Raw genomic sequence first — 16176 nt, 5'->3', positions numbered from 1 at the left:
GGGAACAGCAAATAACTCCTTCAAGTGAGCGTTTTACAGGTATGTTTTTTTAATTACAGCTTTTACAATCATTATCATTATTACCATATTATATTCAATTATCATCACTACTCTCCAATAATAGGAATTTAAATCATAACACTTTTTTCAAAATGTACACATACAAGTAGCATATCCTTAAAGTCCATAATTTAAAACATGTTTCCTTTTTCAACCAAAAATGAAATTACAGTCAGTCTTAAAACTAAGTATGAAATGAACATAGAGTTTAATACACACACATACATACTGTACATACATACATACATACAATAGCAGTTATCAATACAAAATGATAAAAATAAAATACACACATATTACAAAGTCCTGACCCAAGCTTTCACATCATTAGATGATTGATAGCATGATGTTCACTCTAAAATGGTTGATTTCGGCATGCATATTAACACAAATGCGTGATTCTTTTTTTCCCACTTTAAACAGGATTTTGTCTTAAAGCACTTTGCTACCGGTAATTGTCTCATTGTCCGTCCTATTCACATTTGTGCATCTCATGTCTGTTATGGCTTAAGAACATACATTTAACTCCCCCTGTGTACAGTCATATTCTCCCTTTGAACCACACTTTCACCAAACTCTAATGTATTCTGTATTTTTTACTAGCCAGAGTATGTTCTATGATCAGTCTAAATCATAGGAAGGTCACCTGAAATGATGTGTGACGGGGTATCTTTCTCTCGATCTCAACAGGAATGCAGTTTTACATTTAAAAAACTATAAATTCATTGTGTCAATATTGCCATCTCACACTCAAAAACAGAAGATGTATTCACAATAGGTGATGGTCACTTTCTACAGGCCACTTTCTACAGAGTCAAACAGCATCATGCCACAACTATGGATCAAGATGGGGTGAGAGAGAGAGAGAGAGAGAGAGAGAGAGAGAGAGAGAGAGAGATGGATTAACAAACATTCACTCATTATTTTATCATTTTTTAAGAAATCATTTACTCAGTGTCTTTGATTCTTTGAGGAATCTCACTCAAATGGTGTTGATCATCTTCTAGTGTCCATTTTTTATTTTGATCCTTCGGGCTTTTTCTCCAAAAAACGTGTTTTTTCCCCCCCATGGATTAGGATAGAGGTGTGGCTCTACAAAATGGAATAAAACACACAAGCACCATGAAAGCTCCTGCAGAGATGAGATGTTTGATTTGGTGTTCACACAAGCTATATTTAGCTACAGATACCATCATCAGTGAGGGTGCTTTTTCTCACCTGGTGTGCTTATCTTTTAACAAGAATATGTTCTCACGGACCCCGACTCTCCTCTAGGACCTACTGACAGAGAAAAGAGGTAATTGGTAAATAAAACTGACTGTGGAACTATGAGACAAGCAGACCTAAATCAGTGCAGTGGTTAAAAGTTGATCACATAAAACAAACACTGGAAACTGTGGTTTTGATTGACTTGGTTTGCTGGTATATATTGTGACTGGTTGAACATTTTATCATGCATTTTCTTCAAACAGGAAGAAACCACTGTGTAATGCCTGATCCTGGGAGCGCTTCTGTCTTGTTCATTTTAGACGCTGTGAGCTGCAGCTGCTCACCTTCACTCTGGACTTTTCTCAGAGTGACGGAGGGGGTTGAGATGGCGGAGGCACGGAAGTTGGCAGGTAATGTTTCTGAGGAGTCAGAAGTCACGCCGCGGAGGTCCTTCTCTCTGAACATCTTCCTCCATGATGGTGACCGTGTAAAGGTTTTCGTGCCGTCCTGTAGAGACAAAAACAAAAAAACAGCATCCTCAGTGGAGGATATCTATTTCATGGCATATGCATTATGCCATGGCTCTCTTTATAAGATAGACAGATATTTAAGTCTGCTATTGTACCATTGAAAGGAAATGAACCTGTCATGACACATATTTAACAAAGGGCCAACATAGAAAGGTTTGGATCAAAGGCTCTATTGTGAAGTACAAAAGTCTTAGCCACGGTGGTTACAATCATCACACGTTCCCGCCTCCTGGCAGGAGTGATTATCTTGAGTGATTTTCGACTGACAGTCTGCGTTGTCATACCTCATCTGGCCTCCTGTCTGTTCCCATGGTGATGAGAGCATTGTACTCCTTCTCTAGGAGCTGCCTCGCCTGCAAAGGAGAGACAAACAGAGCTTTAAGATCATAATTAACATCATGTAAGAGTTAAAGATTAGGATTAGCTTGGTATTCGGCAAACAGAAGGCGTGGCAATGACAATTTCTGACAACAGTTGTGGGATCACTGCTACAAGTTGAGAATAATGGTGGTGTGCTGTGGAGTACCTGTATGTTCGGGTTGGGTATCTGGAGGAGGAGGGCCAAGTCAGTGTAGTCAAAGGTGTCATCTAGCGCCAGGAGAGCCCCGTGCACCCCGCTTTCTAATAGGTTGTCAGCAAACTCCTTCAGGCCGATAGACTGCACCCAACACATCACTCGCTCATTGGACCACACCATTACATCTGTGGCGAAGGACACAAAATGCACGACTGACCAAAGAGCATGAGTAAATGTTTGCTTTGATATCATGTCATGAAGAGAAGATTTGAGTATTAAAGCGAAGAGGCCTCACCTTGGTTATGGTGTTGACTCTCATCCCTCCTCCTCTCTAGCTCCTTCCTGTCATAGTTCAAGCGCTTCAAGCACATGATACCATAATGAAGACTCACCCTGTAAGTCAGATGGACACATTGCTATCATTTTCATCCAAGCTGGCAGATATATACATACACCGAAGAAGAGGGTACAAAGAAGAAGTAGAGAGATCATTTGTGTAAACGTCTGACTTTCAGACCTGTGGAAGCTGTCCACCATCTTCAGCTGGCCCCTCAGTTCTTTCTTGGTGAGGTGATCAAGCATGCGGGCGTCCACCAGTGACTCCATGAAGTAGGAGCGGTACTGGGGCAGACCCAGGCTGGGCAGCCATTCGTTTCCCACCCACTCGTGGTTCATGTCCCCATAGGCCAGGATCTGGAGGACAGAGGTGAGGTGTGGGTGAGTATATTCAATAAAACAGCTGTCTCTCCTTACTGTGCACTCTAGATACACTGCAGTTGTGTGTATACCGTGCTCGCTAAGCAATAATGCAACAAAAATTTAACTATCAGCTAAAAGGGCAAATATAAAGATCTCTGCTGGTACCTTTTTAGGGACATTCATCATTTCTATACTGTATGTTAGAGTTAGACAGGAAGGATGTGTTATGACAGAATGGTACCACTTTCTAGCAAGGCACTCTTTCAAAGGGTTTTAAAGGGTTTGAACACCCAGCCTGTAATGGACTGTTTAACCACTTACCTACTCAAAAAGGGCTACAGGGTATCTGGACCAGAAATACATTCATTAAGAACTTAGTAGCATCGACCACTTACGTACAGTTCATTTGAGGGACTTCCAGGTGCATTAAAGCAGGATCTAAAAAGAGGACAATTTTTCTACACACTGACAATCCTGAAGTTGCTATATATAAAGCATGAGCAACGTTTGGGTGAGTATTTCCAATTTAATACTCGGATTCAGGCACAAAGTCACTGCTGAGGAAAAGCCTTAATAATTCACCTTTTGGTAGTATTAGCTCAGTTGTTCTCTGTGCTGGTCCCAGACACTTCTGGTTTTCATTTTAGACATTTGATGAGGGACAGATTTACCTTCAACTGACTGGAAACCGGCTGAGAGGATGAGGAATGATGGAGTTCACGCAATTTGCCAGATTGCTTGCCAGGGTCCACTTAGAAAATTCTGTCTCATATCAGGAAACCAGTTTCCATCAGTGTAAGGGAATCACAGATCACTGAGGCATACTATCTGACGGATCACATTTGGGGTTGTGTTTGGCATTATTCGTGTTCGTTACTCAATAATTTACGTTTGTGGATAGTTCTCATATTTATTCAGATCCCAAAGTGTTATCCTGAGTATTAAAATATGTTCCTCTTGACCGAATACAAGACTCGTTAAATATTTGTAAAAGAAAAACTCACTGCCAAAAACTCACCTGGTCCCAGCTGAACTCCTTCTGCTCCTTGTGTTTCAGGAAGAGAAGAAATGGAAGAGAAAAAGGATAGAGAGAAGGGAGGAAAGATCACCAAGGGGTAGTGTGTTTTTGTGTGTGTGTGTGTGTGTGTGTGTGTGTGTGTGTGTGTGTGTGTGTGTGTTACGGTGAATCAGAGTCAAGACAGAACGGAAAAGAAAAAAGGGTCGGCAGAGGGAAGAAAAGTTTTGTTAGTGTGTGAGAATTAGTTGGGAAAACACCACATCAAAGCAGATTTTGAGGGAATAGTAAGGGAAAGGTGCAGCCAAACATGCCTAATCAGAGACAAAGAAAAAAGAACAAAAGGCTCATCAATGTGAGGTCAAATTGCTGAGAATTATGCCAAAGCATAAACACAGAATATTTTATTCATGCCTAAAAACAGAAACGAATGTGTTTGTATCAGAACAGTTATTAAGTGCAACACCGATAAACATAGATTCAATCAATACCCTAAAATATTGACTTCTCCTTTGAGATTTGATACTAAATGTAATATTCTTACTGGCTTGGTGGCAGCAGTGAGAGACTCCATCTCGGCATGCGTCATCCAAATGTTACTGGTCGACTGTAATGAATAGTAAACAAATATAACGTCAGTCTTCTTGCTTGACATGGGTAAGTGAATTTGCTCATGTCTCATCTGTGCGAGCACATGGTTTATGAGCTGATCTAGAATCACATCATGCTTCTTTTTGTTTTAATTTCGTCTTACAGAGCGAGTGCTTGCAGGTGCAGATGGACTAGTGAGGGAGACCATTTCCTGGATGGCCAGACGGAGTTTGAGCCGGTGCAGAGGGTTGCTGATGCCGATCTCCCGCTGGATCTCTGTATCCGACAGGTTGGCCATGATGGCGCCGCTCTTCACGTTGGCACGACACGCTGCTACATACCATGCAGGCATCCCTACCCACAACTGGATGAACAGAGAGAAGATGTGAACGGCAACGCTCAAAATAAACATGCACGAGGCCAAAAAACAACGTTTCAGAGTAACTGTTGTATTTGTTGCACACAGATTATGTAACCCTAACCCTAGCCTGACACCATTACTAAAATGAACCCCGGTGACAGTGCCATGACGTACCTCAAGCCACGTAACGACAGTCGGACCATCCCATGAGGCGAAAGGCAGACCCTGACGACACGCTTCCTCTAACAGGTCATGTCTTGCAAGGAGAGTCGAAAACAGAAGTTTTGCAAAGGTAAATGTCTTCATATGTCACTTTAACATTGTCTCCTTTACAAATAGAAAATCACATTCTACTTAAAATTTCAAATACCATAATATTTGTGCCTCGCAGCACCACAAGGGCATATATTTTTGAAATGACTGGCACCAGGGATATCATAGCTCCAGGCCTGGTCAGTGCCATGCTCTACAAGCGGCACCTGACCACAGGAGGGTTCAACGATCTGTGAATATCATGAGAAGCGTGTGGAACAATGGCTGTTCTCACTTCTTTTTGCTGCGGCGGTCTTTCTCCACTGTTCCAGTCCCAAGTTTAGCCAGGCCTAATGGGTCAGCTGAACCGAGGTCGTCGGAAGGTGTGGAGGCTGGAAGGGTCGAAGGTTAAATATAATAAGTATTTTAATGAACCCATGATTATTTTGCTGTTGGAGACACAAAATGGCGATGCGAATGAGTTTCCAATCTGTTCACAAACCCAGTGAGGAAGACTCGCGCCCATGTGGACCGATCCTCCCCTTTTCCTTTTTGCCAAAAAGACGACCAATAGACGACTTAATGCTTTTCTTTTTGCTGGCTTTGTGGAGGGAATCCTGGCTAGCAGTGGTAGAACCGTCAGCAGAGAGACTAAAAGAACAGATGAAGGAAAAAACAGGAGGTGAAATCAACACAGACACCGAGCGTGTCTGAGGGCTACTTTGTTAGCCAAATAAACAAAGTATGAGTAAACCTTCTTGGGAGTACCTGCGAAATTCACGGAGGTCATCTAGTCCTGCCCCCGGGTGAGTGTGTGTCATACGCTCCAATCGTAGGGCTCGAGGAACAGAAGGGTTGGAGTCAATCAGGGCAAGTGCTCTGCATTCTTCACCATCTTTGCTATTCTGCAGGGCGGGAAGAGTTGTGCGAATTAACACATAGGGTCTTCTTTAAATGATCCTCAGTTGAAGAAGCACATGTGAGGCTTACACTGCATCACAACTTCAACGCAGTACCTGTCTGTCAGTCTCCCTGGCAGGGGAATGTGGCAGGCGGGGGGTGGAATGTCCAGAGCTGGGCGGTGAGGGAGACGCCAACGTAGAGGAGGTGATGGAGGGAGTCATGTATCCCCTGCCGACGCTGTCGCGTCCTCCCAGAGAGGAGGGGGGAAGAGATGGGGCATCGAGGGCCACGCTGCTGACCCGGCTCGCAATCTCTTCTGCCCTCAGCTCGGTGCTTTCCTTTTCCTCTTGAATCAGCCTGAGAGAAAAGGAAAACATAATTTTAAATATCAAGCTTTACTGTCTTCATTCTATCGGAAAGCCTCACTCAACATCATTTTAAGTGTAGGCTGAAATATTGGTTGCCCAAATGGCTTTAGGATCAAAACTGTAATAGACCTAAAACTCACTTAATCTCCTTGTTGATGGCCTCCAGTTGCTCCTGTAGCATGATGGCCAAAGTCTGTACATCTGTCTGTCCACTGGGAGAGAGCAGCTCCGATCCGAACATCGTCTCTCTGTCGTCCTCATCGTCAGAGCAGCCTCCATCCCCACCCTCAAAACCGGGACCAAGCATACTGCCGCTGTCCCATTCTCCATACTGGGAAGAGGGGGAAAAAGTAGGAAATCATCATCCTAACAACAAATCATATCGACATCGTCATCGTCATTGTTATTGCAGCGTGAGATCGACACCTTGTTGCTGTCGTCTCTAGAAGCCCCCCACCGGCCTCGGTGTGTTCGCCTGACCACCACCCCGGTAGAGGAGTTGCTGTAGCCGGACGGGAGCGAGCCTCCACCCTGAGGGTACCGCAGCTCCGAGGCGCTCCCTGGGAGAGATCTTCGAAAAAGGGTGGAGGGGAGTGAGCTCACGCTGCCTGCCCTGTGGTGGGATCCAGAATGAATTTGTTAAGTTAGTACTTGAAGATGACAATGTCCCCATGTGAACAATCGCGACATTATGACACAGACAGGTTTTTCCTGGAAATAAAAAAAATGCATTAAGAAATTGTATCAATATAAATAAAGCATATGCATGTTATTTGCATTCTTGTTAGCCAGGAAAATACCCTCTAGGTATAGTGTAGATAATTCCTTTTTAAAATAGATTTTAGTGAAAGTATACACAACTTAACAGGGGGGGTAAACAAATATTTGTGATCAGAAAGGGCTGTGTACATAAAGTATCCCTTGGGAGACTTGTCATTTGGGAAAATGTAGAACACAATGTATGAATAAATTCCCTTAAATGTTCAGTGTGGCTAACCTGGAATAAGAGCCAGGCCTGCCTCGCAGCTGATCCAGCTCCAGTTGGATTCGCTCCAGCTCAGCAAGGAGCTGTTCCTAAAACGCCGAGGAAAAAAGACAGAACTTGCTTTTTTCCGAGGAACACATCATTTGTAAAACAGCACGTCTCTTGTTCGTAGGGATAAGTGGAACTCATAAGAACTGGGAAAGGTGCGATGCTGAATTAAAGGTGCTCACTGTACATGATAAGTGCATACCTTATTAGCTATAAGATCATCTTGGATTTTTTTCATGTTGGACAGTTCCTCTGAAAGAGAATTCTACAGCAGAGCAAAAGAATGAATACGCAATGTTTCACCCACTTTTTCTTGTTTTTCATTTTATCACAAATATTCTGCAGCACTAATTAGTCTCCTCGTTACCTTCTCCTCCAGTGCTGCCATTCTCTCTTTGAGGTGGAGCTGCAGTCTCTCATTGGACTCTGACAGAAGCTTGTCCACTGTATCTGAGAGCCGTTTGTTGTGTTCGTCATTCATCTTTTCCCTCTGCCTCGCCTGAAATGAAACAGCCATAAGAGAGGAGCTTAAAGTGAGGAAAAAGGCAGACAACAAACTCTAATATTGCTTAAAATGGGACATGTAGCCACGTAGAGGAAAATGAATGCTGTTACCCTCTGTAGCTCTTGGTTCTTCTCTTCGAGTTGAGCTTCCATTTGCCGTAGTCGCTCCTCAAAGTTTCCATGGCGCTCCTCTGCCTAAATTAAAAGAAGCATCATTTTCTGATGTATGAATGGACTGAAAATGGATTTAAATAAAAGCTTTAGGATGTTTGTTCAAAAAGGCATGGTGATCTGATTATTTTATCAATGAAGGCCAGGACAGCATGAGCGGTGAGGCGACTGTAAAATGAACCCAATCTTTAAATGTTACTATCAGCACTGAATAAAAATGTCAGGTTGTCTGGTCAGGAAGGTACAGAATGGGATTGCACAGACTCAAAATACCTTGTTGAGAGCTGCAACCCTTTGGGCAAGCTGGGCCTCGATCTCAGGCAGTGTCTCTGCCCTCTGTAGGGTCTGCTGGAGCTTCTGCTTGGCTTCATCCAGCCGTTCCTGCAGCTGTCTGTTCTTCTCTTCACTCTGGACACACATACCAAAACACAAATGTACAGTATGTGTGATTGGAGGTCAGATAGACAACTTGTCTTACAAGTAATAGAACTGTTGAAGATGATGGCACTCGCATACCAGATGCATTTTGGGATTTTTAAATACTACAATATAACTCCATCAGCAAGCGCTGACTTTTTTTTGTAATTTATGTGTTATTTGAGCCACTCCTTACCTGTCTGTGCAGTGATTCCTTGCTTGCCAGCTCATTTTCCAGCTTGTCTTTGATATCATGGAGAGAAGTCGCCTCCCTCTGGGCGCTGAGGTACCTGCATTCAACACCAAGTCAGCATTGAATTATTAGAGCTGCAGTTCTTGGCCAACACAAAAAGATATATGTGATTATACGCAAGGGTGGGAATTGATTTATTCACTAAAATACCACCAAACTACTTCTTACTGTCAAATCGCCAAAATCCAGACGGGAGAAGCTCTGAGTTAATCAAAATGTTAAAATGCTCATCTGGGTTTCCTTCAATTATAATTGCGCTCGCAGCATTTAAGCTTAATGTGAATTGCAGACTTTTTTTTTGTCCTTCAGGCAACATAGAAGCAGCTCTACCGTTCCGGCCTGCACACACTAGTCAGGGCTGGCTCCTCCGCATTTCCAGGAAAACAATTTATTGCCGTTCGATTTTGCAGCAGTTAATAAAAGAAAAAAATGTGATTCAAACTACTCATTTCTGATGTCAAATCCTTGCTTTCCAACAAACTGCACGCCACAAAGTCAGCTTTTTTGCTTGTCGCTCACAGCTGCTTTCTCAATGAGAATGTAATGCAAATGTTCTTATGTAAAGCAACCTCACTGTATAAAGAGGTGTCAGGACAACTTTGCAACACATTTCCAGGCAACAGGTGAAACATGTGGTCCTTCTGCTATATTTATTACAGCTGATGTATGAAATTCTGCTTCCAAATGAAAAAAAGGTGTGAGTCCTCAGTACAACTAAGAATAGATTCCTTAAACACAGCAAAGGCTACCTGCGTTCGAGTGTTGTAATCCTCTCCTCCATGTCCTCCCTTTGGCAAAGGGCCTAGAGGAAGCAAAGATGTATCATGAAACAAGACGATGTGCAATTCAGGCTTTCATTATATAGATGAGATAACAGTTCTTATTGCTCATGTATGTGATACATAATGGCCAGGTTCAGAGAAAGAGGAGAACATTAGAATGTGTTGATGGCCTGCATAGGTGATACATTTAAATACTGTAGGGGTCCACTTAAAATGTTTATTTATTTTAGACTTCTGTATCTGCAGTTACGCCATGAACAAAATAAATCAACCTCATAACATGTGACCATTGTGTTCAAATATACTTGGAGCCCAAGGAATTGAGGGAGCCAAGGGTCTTGGCTAGGAAGAGACAGAGTGGCCCTACAGACCTCTTTCACTTCCCTTTGGAGCTTCTGATTGGCCTCCTCTGACTTCGTCACCTCCCTCCTGGCGGCCGCAAGCTGTTCCTCTATTTCCCCAACCTGACGTGACACCACAAAGGGACACAAGATGACACGGATTGAACCTACATGAGTCAGTGTTAACTGCCACAGCACCAAGTGTAAAGAGACAGTGAGTCATTGCAAACGTCTGTCTGGTTTCATGTAAGACTCTTAAAAAGCATGACTGACATAAGTGTAACATGTTGGGAGTCTGATGCATCTAGCACTCTGACCAGACAGGCGAACATTTGATCAGTTTGGCTATCTTCACCTGAATACTTTCGACCCATTACACACGTCGGAGGTGATTAAACTGATTAACTAAATTCAAATGCTGTCTTGTTGTGCACAATTCAGTAAAACGATGGCTATTTGAAGCAGATGCAATACTTTAACTGGCCACAAGAGGGAACAAGGAGACTAGTAGACAAACTGTACATAGCTCCCCTCCTTCTTGGGATATACTGTTGGAAATACTTGTGTAATAGATTAACTCTACTAAAAGGAGTACACAAAATATATATTTGTAATAACAGCAAGTGTTACAATAGATGCACTCTTAACCAAGCACGTACACTTGTATTAGACCGTCACTGACTACATCTCGTCCTCAGTGCTAAGAAAACCCTAATCTTAAAGGAATAGTTGGACATTTTGGGAAATGCGCTTATTTATTTCTTTGCCGAGACTTTTATGAGAAAATCAATAACACTTCAATCAAGTGTGCTGATTGTTACAGGAATAGATATCGTCAGCTACTTATCATGCTGTTTCCAGTCTTAATGCTAAGCTAAGCTAAACGGCTGCTGGCTGTAGTAAACATCAAGCTACAGCCAGCAGCAGCCGTTTAGCTTAGCTTAGCATTAAGACTGGAAACAGCGGGAAATAGCAAAGCTGGTCCTGCGCAAAAGCCAAAGTGTAATATAGGTTGCGGTTCCCAAAATGATAACTATTCCCGCAACAATCAGTCCTTACTTCACCGCCATGAACGTATTTTGAGTGAAGATTTCCCCGCTTGGCACAAATGTCATGCTGGTCGACCCGAAACAGATATTACAGAAATATACACTCACCTGCCGGCACATGAGGGCCAGCCTCTCCTTCAGCTGGGAGAGTTCAGCTCTCTGCCTCTCAATCTCTCCTTCTCGCTGTCTCTCCAACTCGCTATCCTCCAGGACAGTGGAGGGACCATTGGGTAGTCGCTGGAACGATGACAATATCAAACAAAAATGAGAGTGATGAAGAAAGATAACAAGTAGATGTTGTAGCGGAATGAAAAGACATGTAGAATCGGTAATTCTTAAAGTTAACATTCCCTTACATCTTTCCCGCCGTCCGGCCCTTGTTGACGTCTTTTAATTTGGTCTCTTAAAGAGATTACCTGGAAAAGGAGAGACAAAATGGACAAACAGATGATACGAATGAGTGTTGCTGCTTCACACCGAGCATTCCTCGAGACCCAGAAAAATCATTTGCATTGAACTTTACCTCTTGAGATGATGCGGCAAGTTGGTCCTCTAACAAGGACACCCTCTCGAGGGCCACGCGGAGCCGCTCACGAACCTATGGAGTAGAGCAATGACCATGCCCATCATTCAGTTTAGAAATGACATGTGTGTTGACTAAACGGATCTCCTCCAACTCCCTAACTACAGTTTCTTGACCATCCTTCCCTGATAGAAAGAGCAAGAAAACATTACAAGGCGATAGAGGCATCAAACAGTTCATAAGAGGCCAAAACACTCACATCAGTACAGAATTTCTGTGCACTGCATTGTAATTTAGTTCGTCAAATAAATGAATCAAAGAGTAAAAAGTACAATATTTCCAACATTACCTAAAATGTAATCGAGTAGAAGTATAAAGTAGCATTAAGGGGGTAAGTAAAGTATGTCAAAATTGTACTTAAAGCTACTACAAGGAACTTTCATTTTGTGTTGGTGTCGGTGATCACTGTGGACAAAAGGGAGCGTTTTCGGCAACCAGAGTCCTATTTATTTTACTGCTGCAGGGTCTGACAGTACAGTCCTGGTTCTGGTTCTCTCGTGCTTTCTGTTCACTGTCTACTTGCTGTGCTGCAGTAATCATTGTGTGCTGTATTGATATGCAATACTACAATACTGTCATGATTTCTGGCCTACTGTGAACTTGCTGAAGTTTGGTTGTACTCTCTGCCCAGCCTCCCTTATCACGAGACTGGTCAACCAAAGTGGCCCGGATCTCATCAAAACTGTAAATACTTTACTATGTTCACCAGCTAGCTGATAACTTGGTCTGTCTGTTTTTTTCAGCTGCTTCACTGAAAGAAATTTGATAAGGCCCTGATATGCAATGCAGAGGACACCAGTTTGACCCACCTTCTCATCCAGAGCCTTGTGGTGCTCAAACAGAGACTTGAGGGCCTTGAGGACTTCCACCTCACTGGAGACCCCCGCCGGGGACTGGGCTTGTCTTTTCACCACTGTCATCCTCAGACTGCGCTCATGGCGGGACACCAGACACTCAAGGTGTTCCAGCAACAACTACAGGAGTGAGTGGGTTTGAAGGGGAAGGAGACAGGAAGGTGGCAGGGGAATGCAAAGAGGTGAACAGAAAGAGAGAAAGGGAGTTTGAAGAACGGAGACACAGACGATGAGGAGAGCAAGACAGTAAGAGACCGAAACAGAGAGAACAAGGTAAGAGAAGCCAGAGGGACATGGAAGGTTCAGAGAAGATGCCGAGGAGTGAAGGGTTGTAAGAGTGACAATGAGATCAAATTGTGAGGAGAGCACCTGGTTGCAAAAAGGGAATAAGGAGTGAGTGGGAGAGATAAGGAAAGCAGACACGGACACAAAAAGGAGTCACAAAGAGAAAATGTGGAGTAGAAAGAGTAAGAGAAAGAGGGGAAAAAAGACCAGAAGCAAATGAATGTGTCACACCCACACAACCACAATGGGTGAGGAAGATAACAGAGGCTGTTACAGTGCTAATAAGCAAAATGGCCGCTAAACATCTTACACGTGTGTTGTTTCTCTCCGCCTTGAGCTCAGCAATCTCCTCCTCCCGCTCCAGAAGCTGCTCCCGGCAAACGTTCAGGTCTTTAGTCAACACAGCAAACTCCTGTGGAACACACAAGCTGCGTTCAGGGGCAAAGAAAACGAACTGTTTAAATATATGGTTTTAGTAGTTAAATGTAAGTGGTCCCTGCTCAGTTGCTTGAGCAGCCATGAGAGTTTAAAGGCACAAATAATAATTCAGGCCATACAAATCGAGTGACTGTGAAAATGAAATGGAGCTGGCTGCACTCTTATATGCATAACCAACGCCTTCCAGAAACACACTGTGTTGAACACCTGAGACCAGGATGTCGGGAAATGTAGATGATGCAAACCTACATAACGTTCATGTAAATCACTGACAGCGTTTCCACCACCACTCTCTCTCTCTCTCGCTCATATTTCTCTGTGAACTCACATTCGTGGATGCATTACATCACACTGTTACACAATGGCTCTGCACTGGTGCACAAGAGAGACCCCCCCCCCCCCCAAACAACACGCCATCGATATATCATTCACAACACCGCTGGGAATACATTTGCAACTCCTGCATAACGCTTTAAAAGACACGGACTGATGAAACGCCGATCCATGGTCAGTGATTTCTTTATGTCTCCATGAAACGCTTTTGAAGCCTTCAAGTGTGAGACAATTGCTGTTGATGAGAATGCCAATGATGTGCAGATGTTTACATTCAGAATTACCTGCCCTTTGACTCATAAACAGCTGAAAGTAGACTTATGACATTGATATGTGTTTGCATGGAGAATGGAAGAGAGAAAGAGCCAGAAAGAGATCTCTACAGATGGTTACACAGTCGGTCCATTGGCTCTCGGCCTTATGGGATTGTTTCTTGTTTGGATAGGGGTCAGCTTCTCAGTCGGCTTCTCTTGTCCCCATCATTGTTTATTTTTTATTTCATCTCACTCTATCTGTATTAGCCTCCATTCATTTAAATTCATGTGCAGCTGTGCTCTGTGGTGTACAAGGAAACTTGAGTTACGTAAGGAAATACAATTTTGAAATGCTTTTCACTGCTGTTAGCAGCAAAATGATTGACAGGTTTTGTACACAATCATCATAAACACCTGTACGTTCAAATGCAATTAAGTAATGTACGTACCCCTCCAACAAATACGAACATTATGGAGTTTATAACATTTAAGTCGTTGTTGAAGTAGCATCACAGAGGTATTTAGGGCTGCAACTAATGATTATTTTCATTGTCGATTGAGTACACGATTAACAGTTCGTCTTTCAAATGTGAAGAATTGCTCGTAGTTGCTGCCTTTTTTCTGTCAATCATCTTATTGATTAATTAACCATTTGTTTCACCTCTAGAGGTGATAATTAAATGTTAGTTTGGGTCTTGTTTTGTTGTCATCTTAAATATTTTAAGAGAAAATGGAGAACATATATATGAATTGTATTATACTTGATTCCATTGGTTTTTATAATCGTGAATCTACTTCTTATAATGAGCAAACATGTGGAGTTATGACAATGAGAGTAGCTCTGGTGACTCAATGTCCATTACAAAATTGAAATTCTCAAGTCCCTTTTCTGTCTCCTTTCACGTTTTAACATCAAAATTAGGTCTGAAAATACCCTTCTGACTTGAACTGATGACAATGGCAATATCTCCTGGTATTAGATTCATACGGGATCAGTCGAGTCACAGACACCATTTGTCAAAAAGCACATGTGCAGAAGGAATCTGACTGAATTTGGTAAATTCGACACAAATGTAACAGATTTTAGAAGCTGGAGAAAACATAAAGAGAAACAAAGAGAAATCAGTTTGTGTTAGAAAAGTAGGATCAAATCTTCAAATTGCAGTTATTATTAATAAGCAATTTTTACCCAGAAAACTAAAGAGAATTCGTAGAAAATCAAGTACTCGTTTAAATTAAGCTGAATTCATTAACATATGAGCACTAACAACATGGTCGACTAACAATGAGAATAAATTGCGGAACAACTGAGACTAAACAGCCAGAAGATGATAGGACCATAAACCGTCTGCGTTAGTAGGAACATTAGTGAGGGAACCTCTGAAGATGCAGAGGGGGAGGTATTTAGCATCCACTTTCCAGCATCTCTCTGCATGAACCGTCACTGCAAAGGCTTACTGTCTCATGAGCTCGCTTCCCGATGACACACACTCAGAATAAAGCGCTCGTACATAACCAGACACTGATAGCACAGAGGACAAACAATGTTCTCTCAAAAGGAAGAGTGTTCAGCCTAACACGCTTCTATCAGCCAAAACTCGTACTTTCACTTCCAAACAAGGCTGATTCCCCTGTACACATATGCACAGGATGTAAATACACACATACACACACAGTTGTACCTGCGGCAGAGCAATAGTCAGCTGCCTCTGGAGTGATTCTTTTTCGTGGCCGAGCTCGCGGAGGCGGAGCTGAGCCGTGCCCAGGCAGTCCTGGGTGTCCCTCAGGTTCTCCAGGAGCCTCTCCCTCTCGGTCAGCATGTTGACCATTAGCGACTCCAGGTTCCCCGTGCTGCCTCCTTCGTCTCCTCCGCTTCTTGCCTCCCTCCCACTGCAGCCTCCTCCTGCCATTGCACCTCCGGAGCCCCCGACTCCTGCCCCGGCAGGTGAGGAAGGGCCCCCACCGGTCCCACTTCGCCCATCCTCAGAAATGGTGGGCATCACCTCGCACATCATCATGAGACCGTGACGTGTGTGTCGAGTTAATAAAGAAAACTAAACTGGATTGTGCGTGCAAAAGGTCTGTCCTCGTGCCTTGGGTTTTTCGGAGCTCGTATTAAAAGTTTGATGTACAAAATATAAATCTTTACATCATCAGTTATCCAAAAAATATCATTCCTTTGATTTGCATATTGTCCTCAGTTTATTGCCTTTACGTTATTTCTCCAGTATGTCTTTGCTCCCTTGTCTTCCTTTATAAAATCACAACCTGTATGGTGTATGATCAGAATGCTTATGTGTTATGCAAGAGGAAGGGGTATCTGCGGGGAAGCCCTGCTGTGGGTGGCTGGGATTGGTAAGGGTGAGGGAGGGAA

General features: G+C 43.1%; 1 protein-coding gene across 1 annotated transcript; it reads right to left on the bottom strand.

The window, feature by feature from the left end:
• Positions 1–1084: 1084 nt before the first annotated feature.
• Positions 1085–15817, bottom strand: LOC306794786 (liprin-alpha-3-like; the record flags this gene model as incomplete). Its single annotated transcript, XM_079292991.1, has 31 exons — positions 1085–1152; positions 1279–1341; positions 1614–1776; positions 2084–2152; positions 2326–2501; positions 2612–2709; positions 2834–3009; positions 4034–4060; positions 4575–4637; positions 4785–4985; positions 5157–5238; positions 5530–5626; positions 5737–5885; positions 6003–6139; positions 6251–6494; positions 6646–6836; positions 6932–7076; positions 7503–7579; positions 7741–7803; positions 7906–8037; positions 8154–8237; positions 8487–8621; positions 8827–8920; positions 9633–9685; positions 10037–10129; positions 11164–11292; positions 11412–11471; positions 11579–11653; positions 12448–12612; positions 13088–13189; positions 15485–15817. 30 exons carry the CDS (start codon positions 15815–15817, stop codon positions 1295–1297), a joined length of 3660 nt encoding a protein of 1219 aa, XP_079149117.1. The 3' UTR covers positions 1085–1152; positions 1279–1294.
• Positions 15818–16176: the final 359 nt, after the last annotated feature.

This window comes from Melanostigma gelatinosum (assembly GCF_949748355.1).
Source record: "Melanostigma gelatinosum genome assembly, chromosome: 21".
NCBI lineage: Eukaryota > Metazoa > Chordata > Actinopteri > Perciformes > Zoarcidae > Melanostigma > Melanostigma gelatinosum.
Note: the sequence above shows the minus strand (reverse complement) of the source record. Positions and strands in the feature narration are given on the sequence as shown.